This window comes from Musa acuminata, chromosome BXJ3-7 (assembly GCF_036884655.1).
Source record: "Musa acuminata AAA Group cultivar baxijiao chromosome BXJ3-7, Cavendish_Baxijiao_AAA, whole genome shotgun sequence".
NCBI lineage: Eukaryota > Viridiplantae > Streptophyta > Magnoliopsida > Zingiberales > Musaceae > Musa > Musa acuminata.
Genome location: NC_088355.1, coordinates 5337955 through 5360970, shown reverse-complemented (window position 1 = coordinate 5360970; position 23016 = coordinate 5337955). Strand labels below are relative to the sequence as shown.

The following is a 23016-nucleotide window of genomic DNA, read 5'->3' as shown; positions in this document are numbered from 1 at the left end:
GAACGAAATATTCTAAGAGTATTTTATATTTGAATAATTAGCTTAATCCGTCACGTACCGATCTCTGATTAAATGAATATTCCTGCTATCACTATGCAAGAAATGTGCTTTCTTATCTATAGTCTATGGCTGAAACTTCCCACCAAATCAACAGTAGGAAGAGGCAATTCATCAACACTGCTACAGCTCCGATGGCCACATAAATCCACACCATGATCCTGAGATGTTGAAGTGTCCCAAAGTGTCATTCTCTGAGATAAACATGATCTCTACGTAATACCAACCGATCTGATAATATTGGATGCATCATTACGTCCCGATTGTCACAAATGAATTATTATTCATACTTGAAAAGTCAACTCAAACTTTCTGACAAATATGATATTGCTTTGAACTCAAAACAACCCCATCCAATATAAAACTAGTTGGATAGTACTTTGGCACGCATCCCTAAAGTCTCTGTGCCCGTGCCAATGCCAGGGATTTGTTCTTGCTGCAGCTACTGAACGCTGACCACACCAATGTAAATGACGCGAGGAAGCTTCCAAGTGAGACAGCATCGAGCATTAAGATATTTCTTGTAGGTCATATCGAATCTTTTCTCACAGTTGATCCTTGCAATACAAACTATAATCCATTTTATTCTTATTTTTAACCTCATTTTTGGTGACCATTATTAGATAATTCATTGTTCATGCAAACTAACATCTGTCACTGCACGTTCTGTGGGCTGAAGCACTGACACCTCAGTTTTCGGATCTCGATCCAAAGATTACTTGGAATCTTAGCTCAAGCTTTTCCCATCGAGTATAATCTACCTCATCTCACAAAGATATGCTATATGCTAACAATATATAACTCTAATTAAAGCGTGGAGAAACCTAGGGGTACTCCTCGATTGTACAGTCAAAAGCTCTCTTTTCTCTCTTCTTTTAAGTCTTAAAGAGCGAAGGATTCCAATACGAAGTGTACCCCATGAAGGTCTTCCAGCGATAAAGGCAGATCTATTGACCTCGCTTCCATTTGACTATTCCATACGCGTTGAGACCTCTCCTTTTTCATTATAGTAAGGCAATCATTACCGATTAATATCACAAAGAACATTAGTTAGGGGAGCAGTTCTATAGATGCAGAGTTCCTTTCCACCTAAGCGCAGAACTCTGCACCACAGACGATCAACTGCTGTCAATCTGCTTATTTGAAGATGTTTGATGCATTTGTTACGCATAAATAATATCTATATCTATATCTATATATATGTCCGAAAAATAATAGGAAAGAGTTGTAAGATTCAACCAAGGAAAGGATGGACTTTGATATGATACAAAAAAGAAGATAGAAAGAGTGAACCATCTGTCTTTGTTGCAAAAAGCTTGTTGATGGTAGACACTGAAAGGAAAGATGTGTGTGAAGATGTTGATAGATAATACTAAATTAACTAAAACTTAAGTATCGAGAGTACTAATCCTTCTAAGCGAATATTTTTGGTTTTTTGTTTACTAGTCAACACAAATTTATATAGAGTGGGACTTCGAGCATCTTATCAATCGAATGGAGGCCATTCCTTTATCTGAATGATTCAGCTAATTCACCATACAATACGCTCCCAGAAAGTAAAAGCTTAGTTTCCACGCAATTCTCCTCATTTATTTAGAGAAGACTATGCTTTCCTCCGATTCGCGATATCGAGTTAGCTAGTAATGATCACAGTAATAAGAAGGTTGATTGACTCTGGGCGAATCGAGTGTGCTATTGTCACCTTAAAACACATTTGCTAAGGTGTGTGTCTTGGATGAACCTTCTGCATCAACTGAACCAAAGATGCAAGGAAGACATGAACAAGGGCAGCTAGAAAATGATGGATGACTGGCTTGTTAGGGAGGGGGAATGCACCTTCTTTTGGAATATGACACAAGCACTCTGCCTCTTAAAGCATTGATGTTGATGTTGAGATGATAATAATAATAATAACTAGAAGATATGATCCAAAAAGCAAGAAACATGCTGATTAAGGTGCAAATCCTGCAAAATCTCAGAGGAAACATGGCAGGTGTCAGTGGAAAAGGAACTTAAATGGTTTGGAGAGAACAGTGAGGCTGTGGTAGAACTTCTACAAATTCCCAAATGCTACATGTTTAAGAGAAAATTTGGAGAGACCAATTAGAAATTATTTGAGAGTTCATAAAAGAGCTATCGAAAAAAAAAAAAAAGTTAAATTTTTGGCTATAATCGCTTTATCGATAAAAAAAATAAAGAACTGCCCAGAATCATAGATCTAAACACACACCACCACTGCAAATTCATTGGATATGAACATGATCACAAGTGGGTGATATAGAATTACTTTTAAGCTTACTACATTCAGTACTAATTTAATATGCACACACATTGATGAATTTTAATTTCTTGATAAACTTACATGCTTATTCTTTAAAGATCAACATTTACTAGAAACTTTATTAACTCAAAGTATATATATATTTTTAATGTTTCATGCAATTTAGCATAAGTAGGTGCATTATTGAGCTCAAATGAATTGTCAATGGCAAACTCTTTATGTCCTCAGTCAAATTTACTTTTTATGTTCAATTTCAAATAATCTTTTTCTCGCATGGCCGAGTTCTTCTTACACTCGAAACAAATGATGCTCTAATCATTTGATATTTTTCATCGAGTATTCCGATGATATTTTGAGTTTCTACGAAGAATTGATATTTCTTCTTCCTTACTCGAATATACTTCGGTTGAATCATCTTTTTGAATTGTCTTGATATTTATGACCTTTCGAACAAATTCATAATCTTCAAGTCCATGAACCTAAAGAGTCTTCTAATAAATCAGAAGTGGCATTATCAATTCTTTTGTGATGATTTAAGAAGTGACATGTGAATCTTGCTCACTGTTTTGATGTTAGCATGATATTTGATGAATGCTCATGGTTTTCATAATTTTCTAGTTCATGAACCTGAAATGTCATTTCATGGATTATAAGTGACCTTCTCAATTTTTTTCCAGCAATTTGGATAGTGACCTCAGAACCTTGCTTACTAATTTTGAGGTTATTATGAAGTTTGCCAAAATCTTTCAATTGATTGACAATATCATTGAAACAATGGATGGGTACTTCTGACTTCATATGAAAAAATTAGACTAATTTTTTTGCAAAGAAACGTTTAAACTATGAACAAGTAAATTGAAATTAGTCCATTTAACACACTTCGTTCCATCATGAGGAATTACAAGAGTGTAACAAATATCACCATTGGTTTGACCATAATTTAGAAAACATATGATTTTTGTTGGTTACACACTATTGAACATTTTAGGAAACTTTTGAAAACCATTTTCAATGACATATGATAAATAAATAAAAAAAATATATTTTTAATATGTATAGTCCATCCTATTGAATATAAGTGGATCACTTGATTTATTATCAATAAAAGTTTCCCCTTATGTGAAAATTATAGAATTTGTAAATATTACTGAATTAATTATAAATTTCAGTTGTAAATTCAAACCTTCATTTTAATGTGAGATCAAAGAGGTATTTTTGAAGAAAGAAATATAAAAGTGATGTAGAATAGAAACAAAATTAAGTAATTATTACTAGAAAGGATTTTAGTAAACTGACTTGATAAGGGTAGACGAGAAAAAATAACTCGAAAAAATCTTTACGGTACTTAAAGAATAAATTACTTTTTGATGATACTATAGATTTAGAGGAGGTCTTTATTTATACTAATTTTATTTATTAAAAACTAGCTAAATAATAATATGAGATAATTAAAAAAAATAAAATTAAAAATATAAAATAAATAAAAGTGATAAATGAATAACTTACGACTATTTGAAAATAGTCTTTTCTTCTGTTTATTCTATATAAAAAAAGGGCTTTAGTCAAGAAGACACAATTATGACCATATTAGATCTAAATAATAGTGATTTATTATCGACAATGACTCCGTCTAACATGCAACTCCAATTGACGTAAATGTAATCAAAATGATTTGTAAATGGTTTACTATATTAATTGTTGTGTGAAATCATATGTCATTATTAAATCATAAAGGCGTGCATTGAATCATTTTAAGTTGACGCTAAGAACCATAAATTGGCGTGTAAAGCTGAGTGGGCCTCATTCTAACAGTGAGTCAAGTCATTGTAGGACGATCATTTGGTTTATGTGTGAGATTGAGGGGGAGGGCACAACAAAGCCTGACATGACATTTGAAGTTAATATAAGAATCTCAATCTTTTTCATATGGTTTATTGGCATGGTTGTCATGTTTGTACTTTGTGATGACCACATAATTATTTGTGATGCTAAGGAAATTGTGGTGTTAATACTCGACGAACACACAAATGTTGTTGTACTTCACAAGTTTTAGGAAATCAAATTATGACATTCAAAACTTAAAGCTTATACCTCAATTATACATTATGTGCTATTTCTTTCCTACTAAATTCTTGAATCATCACGATAGAAATATCATCACTAATCTGATTCTTGGTATAGAGAATGAATCGATGAAAATAATAAAATATTAGAATAATTATTAAAGAAATTTTATTGAAATAACTTTAGCTTAAATATAATAACATATCCCTTTCTAAATATAGATTAGGAGGAATTTGGCTGCAGCGGCGTTGGTCGTTGGCCGAAGGCAAGGGCGAAGCTTTGCTTTTTTCAGCAGCGTTGGTCGCTGGACGAAGGCAAGAGCGAAGCTTCGCTTTTCTCACTAATCCGATACTATGATGAAAATAATATAAGATAAGAATAATTATTGAAGAAACTTTATTGAAGAAGTTTTATTAAAGTAGCTTTAGCTTAAATACAATAACATGTCCCTCTCCTATTTATACAGATTATGAGGAAGGATTTCCCTCAACAAAATGAAGGATTTTTCTTAATAGAATAGAAAAATTTATGAAGAAATATTATCTTCTATCATGAATGTCATTATTCAATTACGTTACTTGATTAATAACAATGAGGCGAGTAGAAATAAAAGAATAAAATTCAAAACAATTAAATTACCATTGATCCAAATAAAAGATGGATAATTTTTTTTCTTCTAAAAAGAAAATTTCATTATTAAAAACTAAAGAGGGTACAAAACACCCTTAATTCATATTTAGGCTCAATGCCCAAATCAATTGGTCCAAGCCTACCTATGGTCTGGACCCAACATTTACCATGAATACAATTTTCTCTATTTGGCCAAGAGAGTGGCAAACTCCTCAATTTTCTTACTTAATTCAAATATATTTCTCGGTGGATTCACTAAAAAGAACCAAATTCACTTATCAAGTTCTAATTCACACTAAATGTTCCACTAGAATTCATAATTTCATAGGAATTCCAAGAGTTGTAGAAATGTCTTTCCTGTCTAAACTTGATTGGGATTCACAAAAGTATGGAGATTTCCAGCTCCTACTTATCACCTCATCCTATGAAGTTTCCTCGTCGACTCTCAATCGGAGGCACTATATAATAGCATAGTTTATCTATCACCACATCTATGAAAGCATGTATTGGATCCTTTCGATTTGTGATCACTCAATACGGATCTTAAGTTAAGCTTAATCGACTTACTCGTGATAGAAGATTATAGGATTCTTGGATTTGTGGTCACCCAATCAAAAAGAAGTTCAACCGATGGCCCATATTTTGAGATATCAAAACTGAACAAAGAGCTATATAGTACATCGTAATATGTCGATTCTTCTAACACATAATAGACGAGCAGCAACGAGTTGTGCAATAGTTGCACTTCGAGACCCAACAAATATCGACAATTTAAATTCCGATGCCACTTATGGATTAATTCCAAGCACACCAAAGCCAAAACTTTTGTGCAATGCTCGTAAGACTCTGATTGAGATGACTGAGTTGTTCATATACAAAATGATGACAGCTTTCCTCAGCATCAAGCACAGATGATAGGAAACACAACCATGGCCTTATCCGCTAATCCACGCTAAACGGACCGACGAGTGCTATGATATGTGATCTTGGTCATCATATATCGCGACAAGGGAGAGATGTGAAGAATGAGAGACAGCCAAGATTTAGCTCGATAAATATATCGAATAAGCTTTTTTTTTTTGGATTAATCCAAGCTCAGGCTTAAATTATCTTGAAGCTGTTTGTTTTCTACATCCTCTTTAAACCTATTAAAGAAAAAATCTATAAGCATCCAAGTATTTTCTACATTCGAGATCTTAAGATACATGAGGTATTTATTGAACAACTAAAATTTTATTTTTCAAAAAATCTTCATAAAAAAATCTTTTTTTGTTGCAAATAAATTTTTATTGTCCTCGTTTGGAGCCAACTAACTTTATTATGGTTAGAACTTATCTCAAGCTCGTTGTCGGAAAAAAAAAAAGGTTTGGTAGAGAGTTCTACAAAAATTACGTCAGGAACATACTCGACGAAACTCGTAATGATTAAATATCTAGCCATGTTCTTTTAAAAACGAGTCAATTATTATATATATTTTTTCCTTTATATCTCTCTTTTATTTTTTTTCTAAGAGAATTTCTCCTTGTTTTTTCTTCATGCTCAACTCTAACATTGTGAAAGTTCGGAAATATCCGAAATTAGTGTAGCAACTGATAAGATTAATTCATAAAATAATTATTTTTTTTAAAAAAAATCTTATAAATACCTATTTTAGTGCCATAAATAGATATTGTTATATTTATTCAAAACACTACATATTAAAAGTACTTCTCATTTATTCTATCATCTTTTATCCTTGTTTTCCTCAAGTTTTGTAGAAGGCAATCGAACAAGAAACTCGTGCAAGACAAGAAAAATATCTATCGGTCAGCTAAAAATTTATGTTGTAGAAGGCAATTATCCTCCGGTGCCAACTTGTCTAATAATTCATGTCGTTTTGCTCCCATGTTGCGATAAGACTTGAAGTGCTCGAAGCCTTACATGTTAGCTTCGCATTATTGGGGAATCTTCTATCCCATGATCGGACCTACACTTGTCTCATCTTGATTTGAGTTGAATGAACATGTTTTCACCATTCCTTGTGTCTTCCACGGCTGGGAAGGAATACATCGATAAGAACATTCATTCACTTGCGAGAGTGAGTAGTGTATCCACTACAGTGACTCCTCTTTTTTCCTGAGACGTTGGATTTTATGCTCTATCGGTATCTACTTTCCGGGGATTCTTGTGCGAGAGACACTATAAATTGTGGAGGGAGGGAGTGCAGCATCTGTCCTGAAGCTAATTGCCTTTGATATCTCCGGTCATCCTTGTCTACAGCAATGGCCTCCATGAAAGCAGAAAGACCTCAAGGTTCCTCGCAGGCACCCAGGGTTCAGCAACCCAAGTCTGCAGGGGCGAAGCCAGCTACCACGAAGAAGGTGGCGCAGAAACCACAGGAACCGAAGAAGGTATTTGCTTGGGATTCCCTTTCTATATTTTGTTGGAGATTATGATCACCGTGGCATGCGAAGAACGTACGTATGTATTTGTTGCAGGTCACAGGTACTGCTAAGCCAACTCCACCTGCGAAGTGATCCTCTTGCTGTCATCATGGATGTCGCAAACATACTATACCTATGGAATAAGACGGATGTAAGCGTTGTCATGTATGGAATCTAAGATATATAACAGTGATATAGTTTGGAGTCATCTGTGCTTGTGCTCTTTGAAATCCATGCTTTGGGTGAGTAGTGATATATAACAAGAAATGAAAACAAACGGAAGAAGAAAGAGTGATGATAGGGGAGACATTATCAAACTTGAAGTTTGGAGGTACAACTGATGTATTGTTCAGCTAATCACACGTCAACTTCAAGTCCAAATAGTTTCTTAAAAGTTCTTTAAAATCCATCTGAAAGTATATGTTGGATCATTTTTCTTCTAATTTAATCAAGCTAAGCTGAAATAGAATGTCTTTCTTAAAGAATACTTGATGTTCATATTGCCGATTAGACCTATGTCACTTATGTAACATTAGGCACATGCCGCGGTAGCAGTACCTTCATGACGATGTCCGGTTCAAGTAGTTGAGCGTCCATCACCACGAATCTCGATTCCCCTTTCCCTGCGACGTGCACGGTCTTCCTCCTCCTCCTCCTCTCTCCCTTCTTTGAGCACGAAGAATGATAGAGCAGCTTGAGCACTTGCCCTTGTTGGCCATTTGTTAGGGCTAATTATATATTATCTTTTCTCTCGTAGTTACATCTCGATTTATAGATTTAAAAATTTTATTTTGAAATCTCTATAATTATAAAAATAAAATATTAAAACATATTATTTATTCTAATACCGTCAATTTTATCGACGAAAGATATAGTATATTTAACACGTGCATGAATAATATGAAAAAGATAAACAAAAAGATAATTTCAAACGATGATGGTAAGATAATTACATATCATCCTTATAGTTAGACTTTTCTAATATCTCGGTTTCTAGACTTAAAAAAATTATATTAAAATCTTTATAGTTATGAAAGTGAAACATTTAACCTCATTTACTATAATATCGTTAGTCTTACTAATGAAAGATATATCACATGATAGCATATGCATGAATGGTATCGTATCGCTCTGTCTCGCCTCACTTGCCTCCTCTTCCTCCTTCCTCCTCGTCATTGATAATGCAAATACTTCACCTGTCTCATCTTCCTCTTCCAAAAATACTAGACGAGGAAGAGGAGGTAGAGCAGCGCAGCGTCGACACAGATGCCTCACCGCTTTGCCTCCTCTTTATTCTCATTCTCATCGTTCGAATCGATATTAGCAAAGTTGATCATTGCATCGTTATCATCGACCACCGACTTTACTATTTTGCCTCCTCTTTATTATCATTCTGATTGTTCGAATCGATATTAGCAAAGTCGATCATTGCATCGTTGTCATCAACCACCGTAGCACCATAGTTTGCTATCACAACAACCAACCAAATTAAGCGGACATGATAATACATGTCCGATCAAGTGATGTGTAAGATCTCATATGCCAAAAAATGAGTAATTTTTACAAGGATATTTTTTGTGATGTAACACAATGGAATTTCTCAAGCAGTTAATTGATACAATAACTATACAGGTCATAATTCACTTTTTCGAGGAGAGGTACATATTGCAAACATTCTCTTCTCGAGGCCCTACGATCGTGATGAGCGCTCCTCTAAAGGGCTGAAAACAAAATGTGGGGTCTTATCGTGAAGCCTTTCGAATGGTGAGATATCAACGTAACGCACTTGGGTTTCCTAATTTGTTGTTTCGCTCATTCACTGAATGTGATAAATAAATAAATTATTGGAGAATAATTTGATTTTGATTTTAGATCATCTTTTACATTTAACTATTGAGTACTTTTCTAACTACATGGGGATTTGATTTGACGAGAGATGAGCTATATATCAAGGTTTTATTTCATGTTGAATTTGATTATATGCAGTTCTATCCGATAAAAGTAGGTTCATGGGTGTAACACGAAACGAAATAGAAAGGTTCGATTATGTAAAGAGAATTCAAAATAAATTGAGTCAATCTCAATTATTAGACTTCAAAAAATTATATTCAAATTTATATAATTATGAAAGTAAAATATTTATTTTTATTTACTCTAATGTTGTCGGTTTTACCGATAGAAGCATAGAAACGATGGGTAAAAAGATAATTTTAATATTTTAGTTACGTTTTCGATAGTAATGAACGACTGCATCACTTAAGGCCATAGATGACTATTGTCGATGAGGAGGGAGGGCGACGATAAAAGGTGAGATAAAGGGAAAAGAGGAAGAGTACGACATAGATACTGACGCTCTATATCTATGTTGGCACCTAGGGAACTATATCGATGCCGATGCAAATGCAGAGCGACGAAAGAGCTGCTCAGCATCTGCATCGACATCGACAGTGGTGAAAGGGCAATGATCTATAGTGAGCCAAGTGCAACCTTCCTTTGTTAGGCTTGTGACACATCCATTTATGACGTCAACTTTCTTGTGGCTCATCACGTCCACTAGGTCATATGTGCTACTTGTCACTCCCTTGATGTTAGCTATTGTGTCTCCAACGTAGGCCTGTGGCGGGTTTGCCTCTTTTGCACTTCTTACGATCCCAATCTTGCAGTCTCCTCTTATTACTCCATGGCCTTCTTATCTTCTAGCTCTTGCCTCTCCACCTCCAAACCCATGGTGGTGCCTTGAGTGAAGAAGCCTGCGGATCCTTAGTGGACAGCCATAAAGCGATGGTGTAGAGTGATCGAGGAGAGGGTGGAGGCTGTCCCGCTAGGATAGAGTCGAAGGATAAGGTTGCAACGCGACATTGATGTAGTTGCCGAGCAATGAAAGGGCCGCTTTGCATTTGTGTCGATGCAGATGCCGAGCGACTCTTTCATCGCTCTACATCTGCATCTGCATTGGCATTGCGGGGCAACTATATTAATATTGATACAAATGTAGAGCGGTGCTACTCTACGTCATCCTCTTTCTCCTCTCCCTTTATCTCAACTCTTATCTTTGCTTGTCCTTCTCACCCACAACAGCCACTCGACTCCTAAAAGTGTTGTCATCGACCATCATCGAAAATGAAATTGAGACATTGAAATTATCGTTTTGTCCATCATTTTTGTGCTTCCATCAATAAAACCGATGATGTTATGATAAATGGAGTTAAATGTTTCTCTTTCATAACTATAACTATTTAAATATAAAATTTTTAAATCTAAGAATCGGATTAAAATTTTTTATTGAGAAATCATTTTTAAAATTTTTTTTATCCTTATCATCCTTAAGATGCATTCACAATACTTTAATTTGATTTGCTTGTTTGTCCCGAACCAAAAGATTAATTGAATGTATTTTTCGTTTCAATCCATGTTACTTTTTTTTTATTACACAATATTCTTTGAATCAAAGATGATTTATAAAATATTTTTTATTATAACTGCTGACATGACATGACATGTCACATGTCTACGATGACATGAAACCCTTCATGAAAGATACATCAAGACGCTGATTTAATCTCACTTCGAAATGGAGAACATGCATCCCATCATCAAATATCCGCATCACTTCTGTGATGTGATTCGATATACCCCTTTCCAATCGTCCACATATACATATATAACCTTTTATTTTCCCAGACTAAATACAACTGACTAACAATTGAAACAACAGCACATCCTTGTCAAAATTTATATATATAGATTCTATTTTTAAGCACCATAAAACTTTGCACAATAAGACGGGTACAGACCGAGTACCTGCATAAGAACTTGTTCGTAAAATGACCTACTGATATGGCAAGTAGCCAGAACCAACACAACACAGCATGGTTTGGCACAAAACTCTCCATGCCGGCAGAAATCTCAGTCGCCTAATCTTTAATCGAACAAGAGAATTTTCTACGGCCATTCTTGTTTCCACTATCAGTTTATCATGAAGAAATAAATAATCGGATGAGTTGTCAATCACCTATTTGTTTTTTTGTAGTTCTTTTTCAATGTCCTATAGAGAAAGTTGCCATGAACCTAATCTGGGCAGAAAACTAGGAAACCTAGAGTATCCTGGTTGGTAATGGCCTCGCGACCAGCCCGTCAGTGATCCAGCCACTTTGCAGACCATCATATTTGATATGACCATATTCCCTCTGTACATAATCGAAGGATATATGCAGCCTTCCCCCTGGCTTGCACTCATCAGCAGCACTCCCTAACTCCATAGCCACATTTCTCTCCAGCCAGTACAGGTAGTTGACGTGGAAAAGAGATTTCAACATGTCATCTGGCGAACACCCTTCCTTGAGAATTATCTACAGCGGAGAGAAAATTATAAAGCAACTGTAAGGTACAAATATTTTGATAGACTTTAGTCTTACACAATATCTTCCTTGGTTCTCTGTAAGCAGGTAGCCTTCATCTCTATATAGATCAAACAGTACAAAGGCATCCTCTTTACTGTTGATTACTTCACTGAGTTTAGACCCCAGTTGCAGCCTGCAGCAAATCTCAGCTGCTGCATCTTTAGCTTCCACGGATAGTATCTGAGACTGTCCCTAAAAGAAAACCAACAAACAGAAACCACATGATAAAGATGTATAGATCACGCATGTACAAGACTTTCGCCATCTACCACTTAAGAATCACAAAGTTGTGATTCATTCTGCAACAAATATAAAACTATAGATAGTGTAACTAGGGAACTATACAAATATAAAAGAGCAAAAAGAGGAAAAAAAGATACATTCTGCAACAACATAATTCCTCATTTAATTATTTAAGATTAGAGGCAGCAATAGAATAGGAGAACAGATAGAACTGCTGATTAAAGTAACGAATATAATTATGTTGGACCACATCCACCACAATCTAGTGGGCCAAGCTATAATCTGATCCAGATAAACCTTAGATTTAAGAGCTCAAACTCAATGAGAGATTTAACTTCTGCTGGTATATATTTGTTAGGATGTTCAAGTAGATTCTAGGAGAAGAAATTTACTTCAGTTATTGTAAAGATATTGCGGAAACTACAACACAATTATATTGATTCTATCCTTTCCTAATACTCCGCCCAGAATTAAAAATATTTAGTTGACCAATTTCATGAATCCATGCAGCTATTCAACATATTACTAATCAATATTTTTGAATAATAAATTAAGTTCAAATCTTTATGGTTTCTCATATAAGAGTTGTGAGCTCGTAAAATTATCAAAATTGTTCGTCATCAAAAGCGACAATGGGTATATACTATGGTGAGGAATTCACATGACATTAGAATGACACACTAATTCAAGTAATCAAATTTGTGTAGTGAGTTTTTATCCAAAATAAATACCCAAAAATTATGAAATAAACTTCAAGTGATCAGATATTGAAGCAACAGAAATAACTGATTTCCTTGTTTTGTACGAGCAATTGGTTAATGTAGTTGACTTAAAATGAATCAATAGAAAAAAATCAATGAGTGATCTTGGTCTAAAAATTATCAGAAATATTTTTCACAGATAAGAATTTGGATATTAATTAATCAATAACCTTTTATAAGATTCAACAGTGTTCCAATTTAGTTGATTTTTAATGTCACAAGCATTGCTTTTTTTTTTTTTTCATATATATACACAGTCACATTTGTTTAAAGTTTAAACTGCATCAACAAGAATTATTTAAGTTTGTCAATTGTTCTAATGTCTGATGTATATGTTTTATGTAACTTTGCTTAAGAGAGAGTAACGTTCATAACTATCGAGCACACTATTCAACCTCACCATGATGTCATAGCTGACATGCTTCCATTGGACATCATGATATGAAAGCACAGATGACTAGTGGTAAGCACCGCAGGGGGATATAGGTGAAGTGAATCCTAGTTTAGCATGCATCCCATTGAAGTGAAAATCAAATTCAAATAGCAGAAAAAGGCATGAAAACACAGTAAACAGGTAAACATCTAAATAAAGATGCCAGACAAGTCTTGACGTAAGTGACACTGGCTTTTATAAGGACACCATGCAGTCAACTGTAATGAGGATCAGAGAAGAAATTGTTTGCATACATTATGTCCCTAGATGTTTTCATTATTTCAATGGAGGAAAATCCAACCCACTACCTAAAAGATTCTAGTCATGCTGGAGAACCATCAGCTGAAATCCCCTAAACTTTTCAAATACTCCAGAAATTCTGGTGGTCACAATAGATTTTTCTTTTTCATGAGATCACAAATATGACCAACCTCAATTAGGTATTTTTATAGAATTACTTGAATCAGATCCAGACCCTTGCCTGGAGTTGGGAAGCTTAAATGGCAGCCCGTAACCATATCATGGACTGCAGGGAGCATCCATTCATAGCAACAGGTGGGCTTGCCACAATGTGCGATTTGGGAGCGCTTCCTAAGCCTCAGGATGTTTGTGTCCATACAGAAAAGCTCTAAAATATGGAATCCAATCTCAAAAAAGTCCTAATCAGGCGAGAGACAATCAAAAGAGGCGACAACACTTGTTCCACGGAAGGAGTCAAGAGGTCCAATTCCCCAGACCATTGGACTGTACAGACATATTATACAGAGTCCACATGGACTGTAAGGACAAACTTGTGAGATCCTTTAGACTGATCATCCCACGGTCTTTAAAGTTCAGCTCAAAAAGCAGCAGCTATGAAGTTTTTGGAGGCTATATATTAGTTATTCTTAGCATAATATTGATGTATTTCATAGTGTTATAAACCAGTTTTGATTCGAAGTTAGATTCTGGGTTTTGGGCACTAGCAGCCAATAGATAAACATATTTGTAAGCTTCTAAAACATGTTTGGATTGTTACCTTTCTTTACTGTGCAAGAAACATTTTGTGCCACTTACATTTCAGATTTTGTCAATTTCATCAAAGAATACTTAGATATGATTTAAAAGTCATACTTCTTTTGTCTAGCACATTCACTTTAAAGACATTGCATGGTTTTATGAATAAAAATGAATTGCTAGAGATTATCCAAATATGTTATCCATCAATTATAATATCCCACAAGAGAAACCTTCAGGACAAAGATTATCATAAGTTCACAATGTTATTTAGGAAATTGAAGATAGTAAAGTGACTCCACAGTAAATGATAAGAGAAGTAAGCTAGTCTTTTACTGAATGTTTTAAAATGTCACATTAAAAATATGATATTTGTTCTTGATCCATTATATCAGACCATATCATGCCTTGCTTGAGTAATTTAATTATATGTCCATATCATATTTGCCAGATCCATGATGCCTACATAATACAAAAGGACCAAAACATTATAGCTTTCATGCATTAGCAACTTATGTTCAAGATAAATGTATATCTTCACTTACTCTACAAGTTATTTTGTTGACAAATGGTATGCCTGGGAAGAACGGTTCCCCATCATTGACCTCCTTTATAAGAGGAACCTGTCCACTCAATAGATATTCACTGAAGACCAAACCTGTGGAAAGCCCATACAAAGTATATTAAGAAACAAGCCACGGTATAAAGGTATCTTATACAGAAGATTTGTGGTAAATTGGTAATGCATAATTGCATATATGAGTTTACTAAAACATGAATGTTCATATTATAAATTTATCATAAGAGCACAAAACCCTGTATAAGGAATGACTCCCTTCAATAACAAGAACGAAAAAGTCAGAAAGATAAAAAGAAAAAAAGATACTAAGACAAAATGCCAAAAATGGTATTCGTTGAAAGACAATTCTCACAACACCAAGCACAGTTTGTAGAAATAAAACTCATCTGAAATTGTCAATCCTAAGATTGTACATGTACAGGCAAACAGAGCATACTCTTAGACCTGTGATATGCCCATTCGAGACTTAAGTTTCTCATGAGAAATTCTCTTCCTAATACAAATTTTAGTCTTAAAAGAGCAGCTCTCAAGGTGTTAACATGCAGTTAAAAGAGATTACCATTTGTTTGACGGAAGATGGCAAAAATCTCAAGTTACATAAGTTGAGCAAAATTCAAATTTAAATCACCCAATTACATCACTTACCTATTTATAACTATCCATCTACAGTGGGCGGAAAAAGGGATGAAATTGACTAGTCAAGAACTTACATGCTCGATATGGATTTAAAGTCCTTAACTGAATTGACTGATATGACTTGAAATTGCAGTACATGTGGAGTCCTGTCACTGCAACAAAAGAAGCAAGTGCTAATGGAGTTGATGATCCAATGTAGGTACCCATGGCTATTCCAAGCATGATTCCCACAAACTTGCTCACCATTCCTTGAGCTTCACCTTTTGCAATGACCTAAAATTCACTTAATAAAAATCAAATGTATATGGACATCCTTGCATGTTTGCATAAATATTGTGCAAGCATACATATATTTTTCAGTTTATGCATAAGCATATAATACAAGTAAGATGCCTTTATGCAAATGCACAAACACAAAGATTTTATTTTTCTGTGTGTATATCCAACTATGTTATGACTTACATATACGAAATGAGCCAATATTTTTTCATGAAAAGTTAATGATGATAATCAAGAGTAGTATTTCATCTCAAATTCTAGAATATGCATGTACCACAGCCTATGAAGCCTAATAGTTTCTTCAAATTTCAGTTTGCAATAACAATTTGGAAGTTTTTATAATCAAATAATTTAATTGCTGTGGCATAGTCTGTGATACATTGAGTAAGATCATTGGTAATTTGAGCCATTATACAGATATGCAAGTTGATATGGAAAAGAGATTGTAGATGATCTCTGTATTTTCACATTATACACACTATTAGAGCAAAAATTCAGAAAGCACTCACTTACCCTATGCAATCTAAATCCTTCCAGACACATGAAATTGTGAACCTAAACCCACCTCCCAAGCAGCACAGAATTCATTTTGATGGTAGTAGCCAACCCATTAATAAGTCATGGCTTGTCAGCCTTGTATAGTGATAAAATCCATGTACATATGAGTTCTTACCTACAAATTTATGTTATATTGGTAATACATGTATCATGCACCAATTACAACATTTTCAAAAGCTTTTATGCACATGGTCTTGATATATGATTCGTAGCAGGTCTTAAAAACATATACTGATTCATTATTGAGGCAAAAAAAATAACAAAAACAGGATTTTAGAGGTTCAACATTGGTTACATCCAGTCCCAACATATCAGTCCCACAACAATCTGATTGATGACCAATATGAAAATAGAATGAGAATTAAATTAAACCTTGTATATAAGTACGTACAAGCACATGATGTATAGACATGTGAAACATGAATTTAGACACAACCATGTTTCTTTGCGTGTTGTCAGCAAAAGCAATAAACAAACCAAAGTACTAGAGATATATAAAGGAGCTAATAAATGGGCTTGGCCATAGATCATCCTTGATGACTTGACACAACTACTAAGTATAGACAAGGGAAATTTCTTGCCACCATATAATTAAGGTATAAGCGTATGAATACCATTGATTGATGAGAATGGAACAAATGAATTCAATGTACCTCAGCAAAATTTCTTTGCACAGCAAAACCAGCATAGAAACAACTTCTTGTAGCAGCCTGTGAAATATAAACAAAGCTCACAATCCAGCGAGAAACTTAGTTACTGAAAAAGAAGCCATATATGATAGAGGTTCCAATTAGTCATCTACTTAAATAAATGCATTTGAAAACTCAAACATATGATGCAAGATAATGAACTTGCTAAACAGGAAGTATGTTTTTGAAGTAGCACATTCGATTCAGTCTAATAAATTGCAAAAAATGTAAGTCGTTTATCTTCATTATGTCAAAGGAGTTTACCTAAATCAAGCAACATAATTCGCATGTCAAACTTAGCTCAAATGACATGAGATATGTTACCATGTCCATTATAAATAATCAAATTTAAGACATACAATGCAAGACAATGAACTTGCTTACCAACAAGTCTGTGTTTGAACTAGCACATCCAAAACAATCTAATCAAGTGCAAATATGAAAGTGGGTTCCTCATTAAGTCAGAAAGTCACCTAAATCAAGCAACAAAATTCACATTTCATGTCACAATCAAATGCCATGAGAGTTAATATCATGACCATTGTAAGGATGATGACTGCAAAACATGAAAATAGTCAAGTTCAGGACATTTATTAGACATTCGCCGAAATCCAATTGCATTAACTGCATGACTTTTATGATGTTCAAATGTTCCAAGCTTTTTTCTTTATTTTGCAAAGCATTTTAGCCATCACATTGAAAAAATACAAAAACCTTGTGAGAATTTCAATCGTTTGCAAATACGTGGATAACAAGGTCTGCATATTTGCTAATACATGGCAATATTAGTAACTACTGTAACTTTAGTGTTGTACTAAGGCTTTCCCTTCTATTAGAAGATTTAATATACTAAATTATTATATCAGAACGAAAAACTATAAATATATAGTCATTATCTACAATAACTAATATAACTTTAACATAAACTTGTTACATGAAAAAAATAATAATAAAATCTGAGATGTCTTTAATCACAGATATACATGTCAAATTGTCAATCATTATCATATTAAATAATCATCATAATATCGATTTTAATATCCTGATTAAGCATCAAATATGACATAAATAAGCAACTGATTTTGTTATAACAATAATTAAAGCTTGTGTCGTCAAATTTTAGCAAAAGCAAATTTTCAAATGTGCATTGAAATATCATTTTACAAGTGACTTAGTCCAAGCAAAACTAGAGTTTCAAATTTCAATAATTCTCCTTGTAAATGTTTCAAGTTCTTCGTGTTCTTGTAGACACCAATTTTCTTAAAAATAAATTATTTAAGAACCCAGAAAAATCTTGATATATATAAACTGATACAAATAAATACATTAAAAAATGTGCTTAAAAATAAATATCATATAATTAAAACAAAAAATAAAGTTGCTCAATTATTAAAAATATTTAGTAATCTGATTAGAAACAAGCAAAAATATTTCTATATATAAAAATAATATTCTATAAATAAAATATGAAAAAATAGAATTAATGTTAAAATAATTATACATAAAAAATACTAATCATATAATTATATCTCTCAAACGGTTACATATAAAAAATTAAAAATTACTAAGTAACAGCATATTTTAAAAAATCTAAAAATATAGGGGCATCTTACTAGCAAATCTTTGAATATAATGTTAAAATTAAATTTTACATAATGCATCATTATGTTATGAAGAATAGGGTAGAGATGCATGTGAAGATGAGAAGATGTGTGTAAAGATGAGAATAGTCAATATCGACACATATTGCAGGGTAATTTGAACAAAGAAAGGAAAAAAAATCAAGCTTCAAGCAGTACCTGGATCAAAGAAGCTGCTGAACGACTAGCCCCAGCTGTAGCACCAATTAAAACAAAAAATTGAGGAAAAGCAGGTGTAATAATTTCCAACCCATATGCCATGTTTTCCAAAAGATCTGCAAAAAGCCTCCATCCCTTGGGATTAACATCAAAGTGACGACCAAAATTTGACAATAATATTTTGCTGAGATAGCCAATTCCATCCTTAAGCACCCAATTCACAGCAGCTGCTGTTGGAATTGCACCTTTTCCCAATCCAATTGCATAAAGTAAAGCCTAATAAAAGAGAAATATCAAATCATCCATCAAAAACCAATGAGAAATATTTAAGACAAAAAAGTTACACATTTACTTTGATACATTTCTTTCCATAAGAAGAGTCATATAGGAAAGGATATATTAGCTATGCAAAGAATGGAGCAATGATGATTCATATACTGAATTGTGCTTCAAGAAGTAGTAAAGCTTGGATGTGGTGGAGATGACCATATAGCTAAGCATCTTTGTTATCCCTGGATTAAACTGTGACAAGTGTTTGTTGAAACTTGCCAAAATCTAATAAAAAGGCTCTCGTTATATATTAAACAAATGAATAATTGCCTACTCTACTCTCATCTCTCTATGACCAAGGAGTTCTTGGTTCAAATTTCAAACTTTGAGGAGAAGATGGGAAATCCTTTATCATCTTTAACACATCCTAATTTGTGAAAACCAAGTAGGTTGATGGAACCATGAATTTTGACATTAAATTAAAGGATTAAGATTTCCTCACATCCAAGTGGAAATACATATTACAACATCCTACAATGTGACAATCTAACATGACTAATTGTAAGGTTGATTCCTGCACGAACAAGCATGGTTTGTCTGTTACAGATCCCACACATTTCCCATACCAAATGCATTAGAATTGAGCACAGATGCAGCAAAACTTTGTCCAATGTTAAACGATCTTCAATTTGATGGTAAGGTAGAATATGTATCAAGGGGAAAATGAGAGAAATGCACTTTGTTGCAACGTAAAAATTGAGAACATAATGCAACTAGAACAGTCAAACTAAAGCAAGAAATTTGCTTATGAAAGGAAACTAAATCAAACAAACTTAGAGCACTGGACTCAAAATTAATAGTTGGCCAGTTCCATAAAAAGACAACAAAACATTGAACTCAAATTAACAATTAGCAAATTCTACAGAAAAAAAAACATTTATTCCTTTCTATATCATGAAACCTCGTTGCCAAAATCTTCTAACACCAATGGTATCTTTTTTTAACCATTACCATGATATTTTACAGAAAGGGTTTTGGTTTAATAAGTTTGCTATCTGCCATGATAAACAATCTAAAGTAGCACTCAGGATCTATAATCACGGAAGAAGCAATACAAGGAGTAAGAGCAGCGAACCTGCGTGGAAAGGACTCCGCTGATTTGGCTGGCAACTCCCTGAACTCCTCTCCAAAGGGAGTACTCGAGGTAATCGCTGCTGACACTGTGGGGGTAACCTTCAGGCAGCAACAACCTGAAGACGAGATCTTTGCATATGCGCCAAGAGGACCCCAGACTCGGGTAGAATGGGGACCTGCCATCTCCATCTTGGGCATTCGTCCCTCGGTCAACCGCCAAGCAATCGCCTCGTGGATCATGCACGAGCTTCGTCCGCCTGCCCCCAGTCACCTCCCAGACAAAACCAGGGGCATCTTCAGCAGTGGCAGTCAAGCCAAGCGTAAGAAATGGGAAAAGGATTTGCGGGAGCAGGGACAAGAGGACAATGGCAGCAACCCTGATGGAGGAGAAGATAGAATCCCCGTCGTCGGGTCCTCCACCAAGAAGGAGGAGCGGCAGCGGCAGCAGAACCCACCAACCGTCAGGGCCAAAGGAAGGATTTTTCTCATGCCACCACCGATTCCCATTGTTGTTGTTGTTGCCATTGTTATTGTTGTTGCCGCCGTCGAATGCGTTGTTATCAGTCGAAGGATATGCGCAGGGAAGCAGCCGGGAAGAAGCGGATTTGGATCGAGGAGGTGGAGGCAGATAAGGAGGATGGGCAGACCAAAGAGGGTGTTGTTGATGACGACCGCGAAGAGGAGAGGAGAGGCGAAGGTGGAGGCGGCAGGCGTTCTTGTAGAAGACGGAGGGGAAGGTGTAGGGTTTACCTTCGGAAGCGACAGGAAGCACAAGGGAAAGGGAGTTGCAAGACGAGATGGTTGGGAAGAAGAACGGCAGCAGATGGGGTTGCAGCCCCCACACGGCGGACATGGATACGATACCTCATTCCATGGAGCAGCGCTTTTAAGGGGCCGGCGGTCACGACGGACCAATTTATGCTTCGTTTGGGTGAATTAGCAGCGACCGCTATCAGCGACCCTTTGACTTTTTATAGATTAACTTAGCAGAGCTAATTACGTATTATAACTTTTTTAACATCCGAATCCATACGTTAAAAAAAAAATTAGATTCCCTATAATTATGAAAATAAAACATCTAGATCCATTTACCTTGACACTATCTATTTTACCGATAAAAATATAAAAATAATGGGTAAAAAAAAAATTTCAACGTCTTAGTTACGTTTTCGATTGTGATGGACGACGACATAATTAGGAGTCGCGGGTGGCTATTATAAATGAGGAAAAAAAATGATGATAAGAAGTGAAGCAAAGGGTGCAAAGGAAAATTTCAATGCAGATGCAAAATAATGAAAGGGCGATAGTCTACTATAAGTCGGACACAACCTTCCTTTGTTGGTCCTGTGAAATATTCGTCCATGGCGCCAATTTCTTCATGGCTTACCATGTTCGCCAGGTCATCTGTGCTACTTGCCACTCCCTCGACGTTGGTTGTCGTATCTCTAACATAGGTCTGTGGTGGGTCCATCCCCTTTACTCTTCTTGTGATCCCAATCTTGCTGCCTCCCATTTACACTTTGTGGTATCTTCGTCCTCTAGCTCTATCTCTTCACCTCCGAGTCCACGATGGTGCCTCGAGCGAAGAAGCCCGTAAATCCTCGACAGACGACCACAAAGCGATGGTGCAAGGTGATTGAGGAGAGGGTGGAAGTCGTCTTGCTAAGTTGGAGCTCGAGGATGGGGTTGTAAAGTAGCGCCGCTATGTATATATGTCTGTGTCGCTTCATAACCCCATCATCAAGCTCCAACCTAGTAGGACGGCTTTCACCCTCTCATCAACTACCCCACATTGTCTCTTTGTGGTCATTCGCCAAGGATTTACAAGCTTTTTTGCCCAAGACATCATCGTGGACTCAAAGGTGGAGAGACAAGTGCTAAAGGACGAGGAGGCCACAGAGTGCAAAGGGGAGGCAGTAGGATTGGGATCGCAGGAAGCACAAAGGAGGCGAACCCGCCACATACCTGTGCCAGAGATGTGGCAACCAACGTCGAGGGAGTGGAAAGCAACACAGATGACTTAGCAGACATAACGAGCTACGAGAAAGTTGGTGCCATGGATGGACACATCGTAGGCCCAACAAAGGAAGGCTACGTTCGACTCACAGTAGACCATCGCCCTGGATGGACACGTCGTTCTGCATCTACGTCGATGCTGATACAGATGTCAAGCGACCCTTTTTTTGCTCTACATTTGCATTAGCATCACTCGGCAGTTGCGTCGACGATGATATAGATGCAAAGCATCAACATTTGCATTATTCTCTTCTTCCTCTCTCTTTGCTTCACCTCTTACCACTACTCTTTCTACTCATCCACAATAGTCACCCGCTATCCCAAATAGTGTCATCGTCTGTCACCACCAAAAATGTACTAGGACAATAAAATTATATTTTTGCTCATCATTTTCGTGCTTCCGTCGGTAAAACTGATGGTGTTAGGGTAAATGAACTTAGATATTTCATTTTCATAACTATAGAGATTCCAACATAAATTTTGTAAGACTAGAGACCAGGATGTTAAAGAGATCTAATCGTCAAAGATAATATGTAATTAGGCCAACTAAGCACAATAGTTAAATAGAACGGGTGAAGTTTGTAGACAAACTAAGAAGAATTCCTCCTAATATTAGTAGGGGTGTTTAACTTGTTTGAATCTAATCATTAATGACTAAATCAAATCAAGTTTTTGATTTGGTCCACTGATTTATAGTTTCAAATAATTTAAAAAATATAATTTTTAAATATATCAATTTGATGAATCGAATTAGAATCTTAATCTAA

At 35.3% G+C, this 23016-nt stretch overlaps 1 protein-coding gene and 1 long non-coding RNA gene across 3 annotated transcripts; one reads left to right on the top strand and one right to left on the bottom strand.

Annotated features, from left to right (window-relative positions):
- The first annotated feature begins 7243 nt into the window (after positions 1 to 7243).
- Positions 7244 to 7663, top strand: LOC135642038 (uncharacterized). The gene is made up of 2 exons (XR_010497858.1): positions 7244 to 7422; positions 7510 to 7663. It is a non-coding gene; the product is annotated as an uncharacterized LOC135642038 (long non-coding RNA).
- A 3514-nt stretch (positions 7664 to 11177) lies between these two features.
- On the bottom strand, positions 11178 to 21156 carry LOC103990400 (protein root UVB sensitive 1, chloroplastic). Of its 2 annotated transcripts, none has more exons than XM_009409519.3 (7): positions 20235 to 21156; positions 18830 to 19105; positions 16995 to 17051; positions 15579 to 15777; positions 14834 to 14946; positions 11871 to 12047; positions 11178 to 11804 (listed from the first exon to the last, which is right to left on the bottom strand). In XM_009409519.3, the coding sequence occupies exons 1-7, from the start codon at positions 21084 to 21086 to the stop codon at positions 11550 to 11552; spliced, it is 1929 nt and encodes a 642-aa protein (XP_009407794.2). In that variant the 5' UTR covers positions 21087 to 21156; the 3' UTR covers positions 11178 to 11549. The 2 variants fall into 2 exon arrangements, with proteins under 2 accessions (XP_009407794.2, XP_018684023.2); XM_018828478.2 differs by having other exon boundaries at positions 11871 to 12041.
- Positions 21157 to 23016: the final 1860 nt, after the last annotated feature.

Excerpts from the sequence above, each read along its gene's own strand:
- LOC103990400 (XM_009409519.3), bottom strand. The coding sequence starts at position 21,086 with ATGTCCGCCGTGTGGGGGCTGCAACCCCATCTGCTGCCGTTCTTCTTC. Across the intron at positions 17,052-18,829 it reads CAGCAGCTTCTTTGATCCAG|GCTGCTACAAGAAGTTGTTT; the intron begins GTACTGCTTGAA and ends TATATTTCACAG. Across the intron at positions 11,805-11,870 it reads AGAACCAAGGAAGATATTGT|ATAATTCTCAAGGAAGGGTG; the intron begins GTAAGACTAAAG and ends TCTCCGCTGTAG.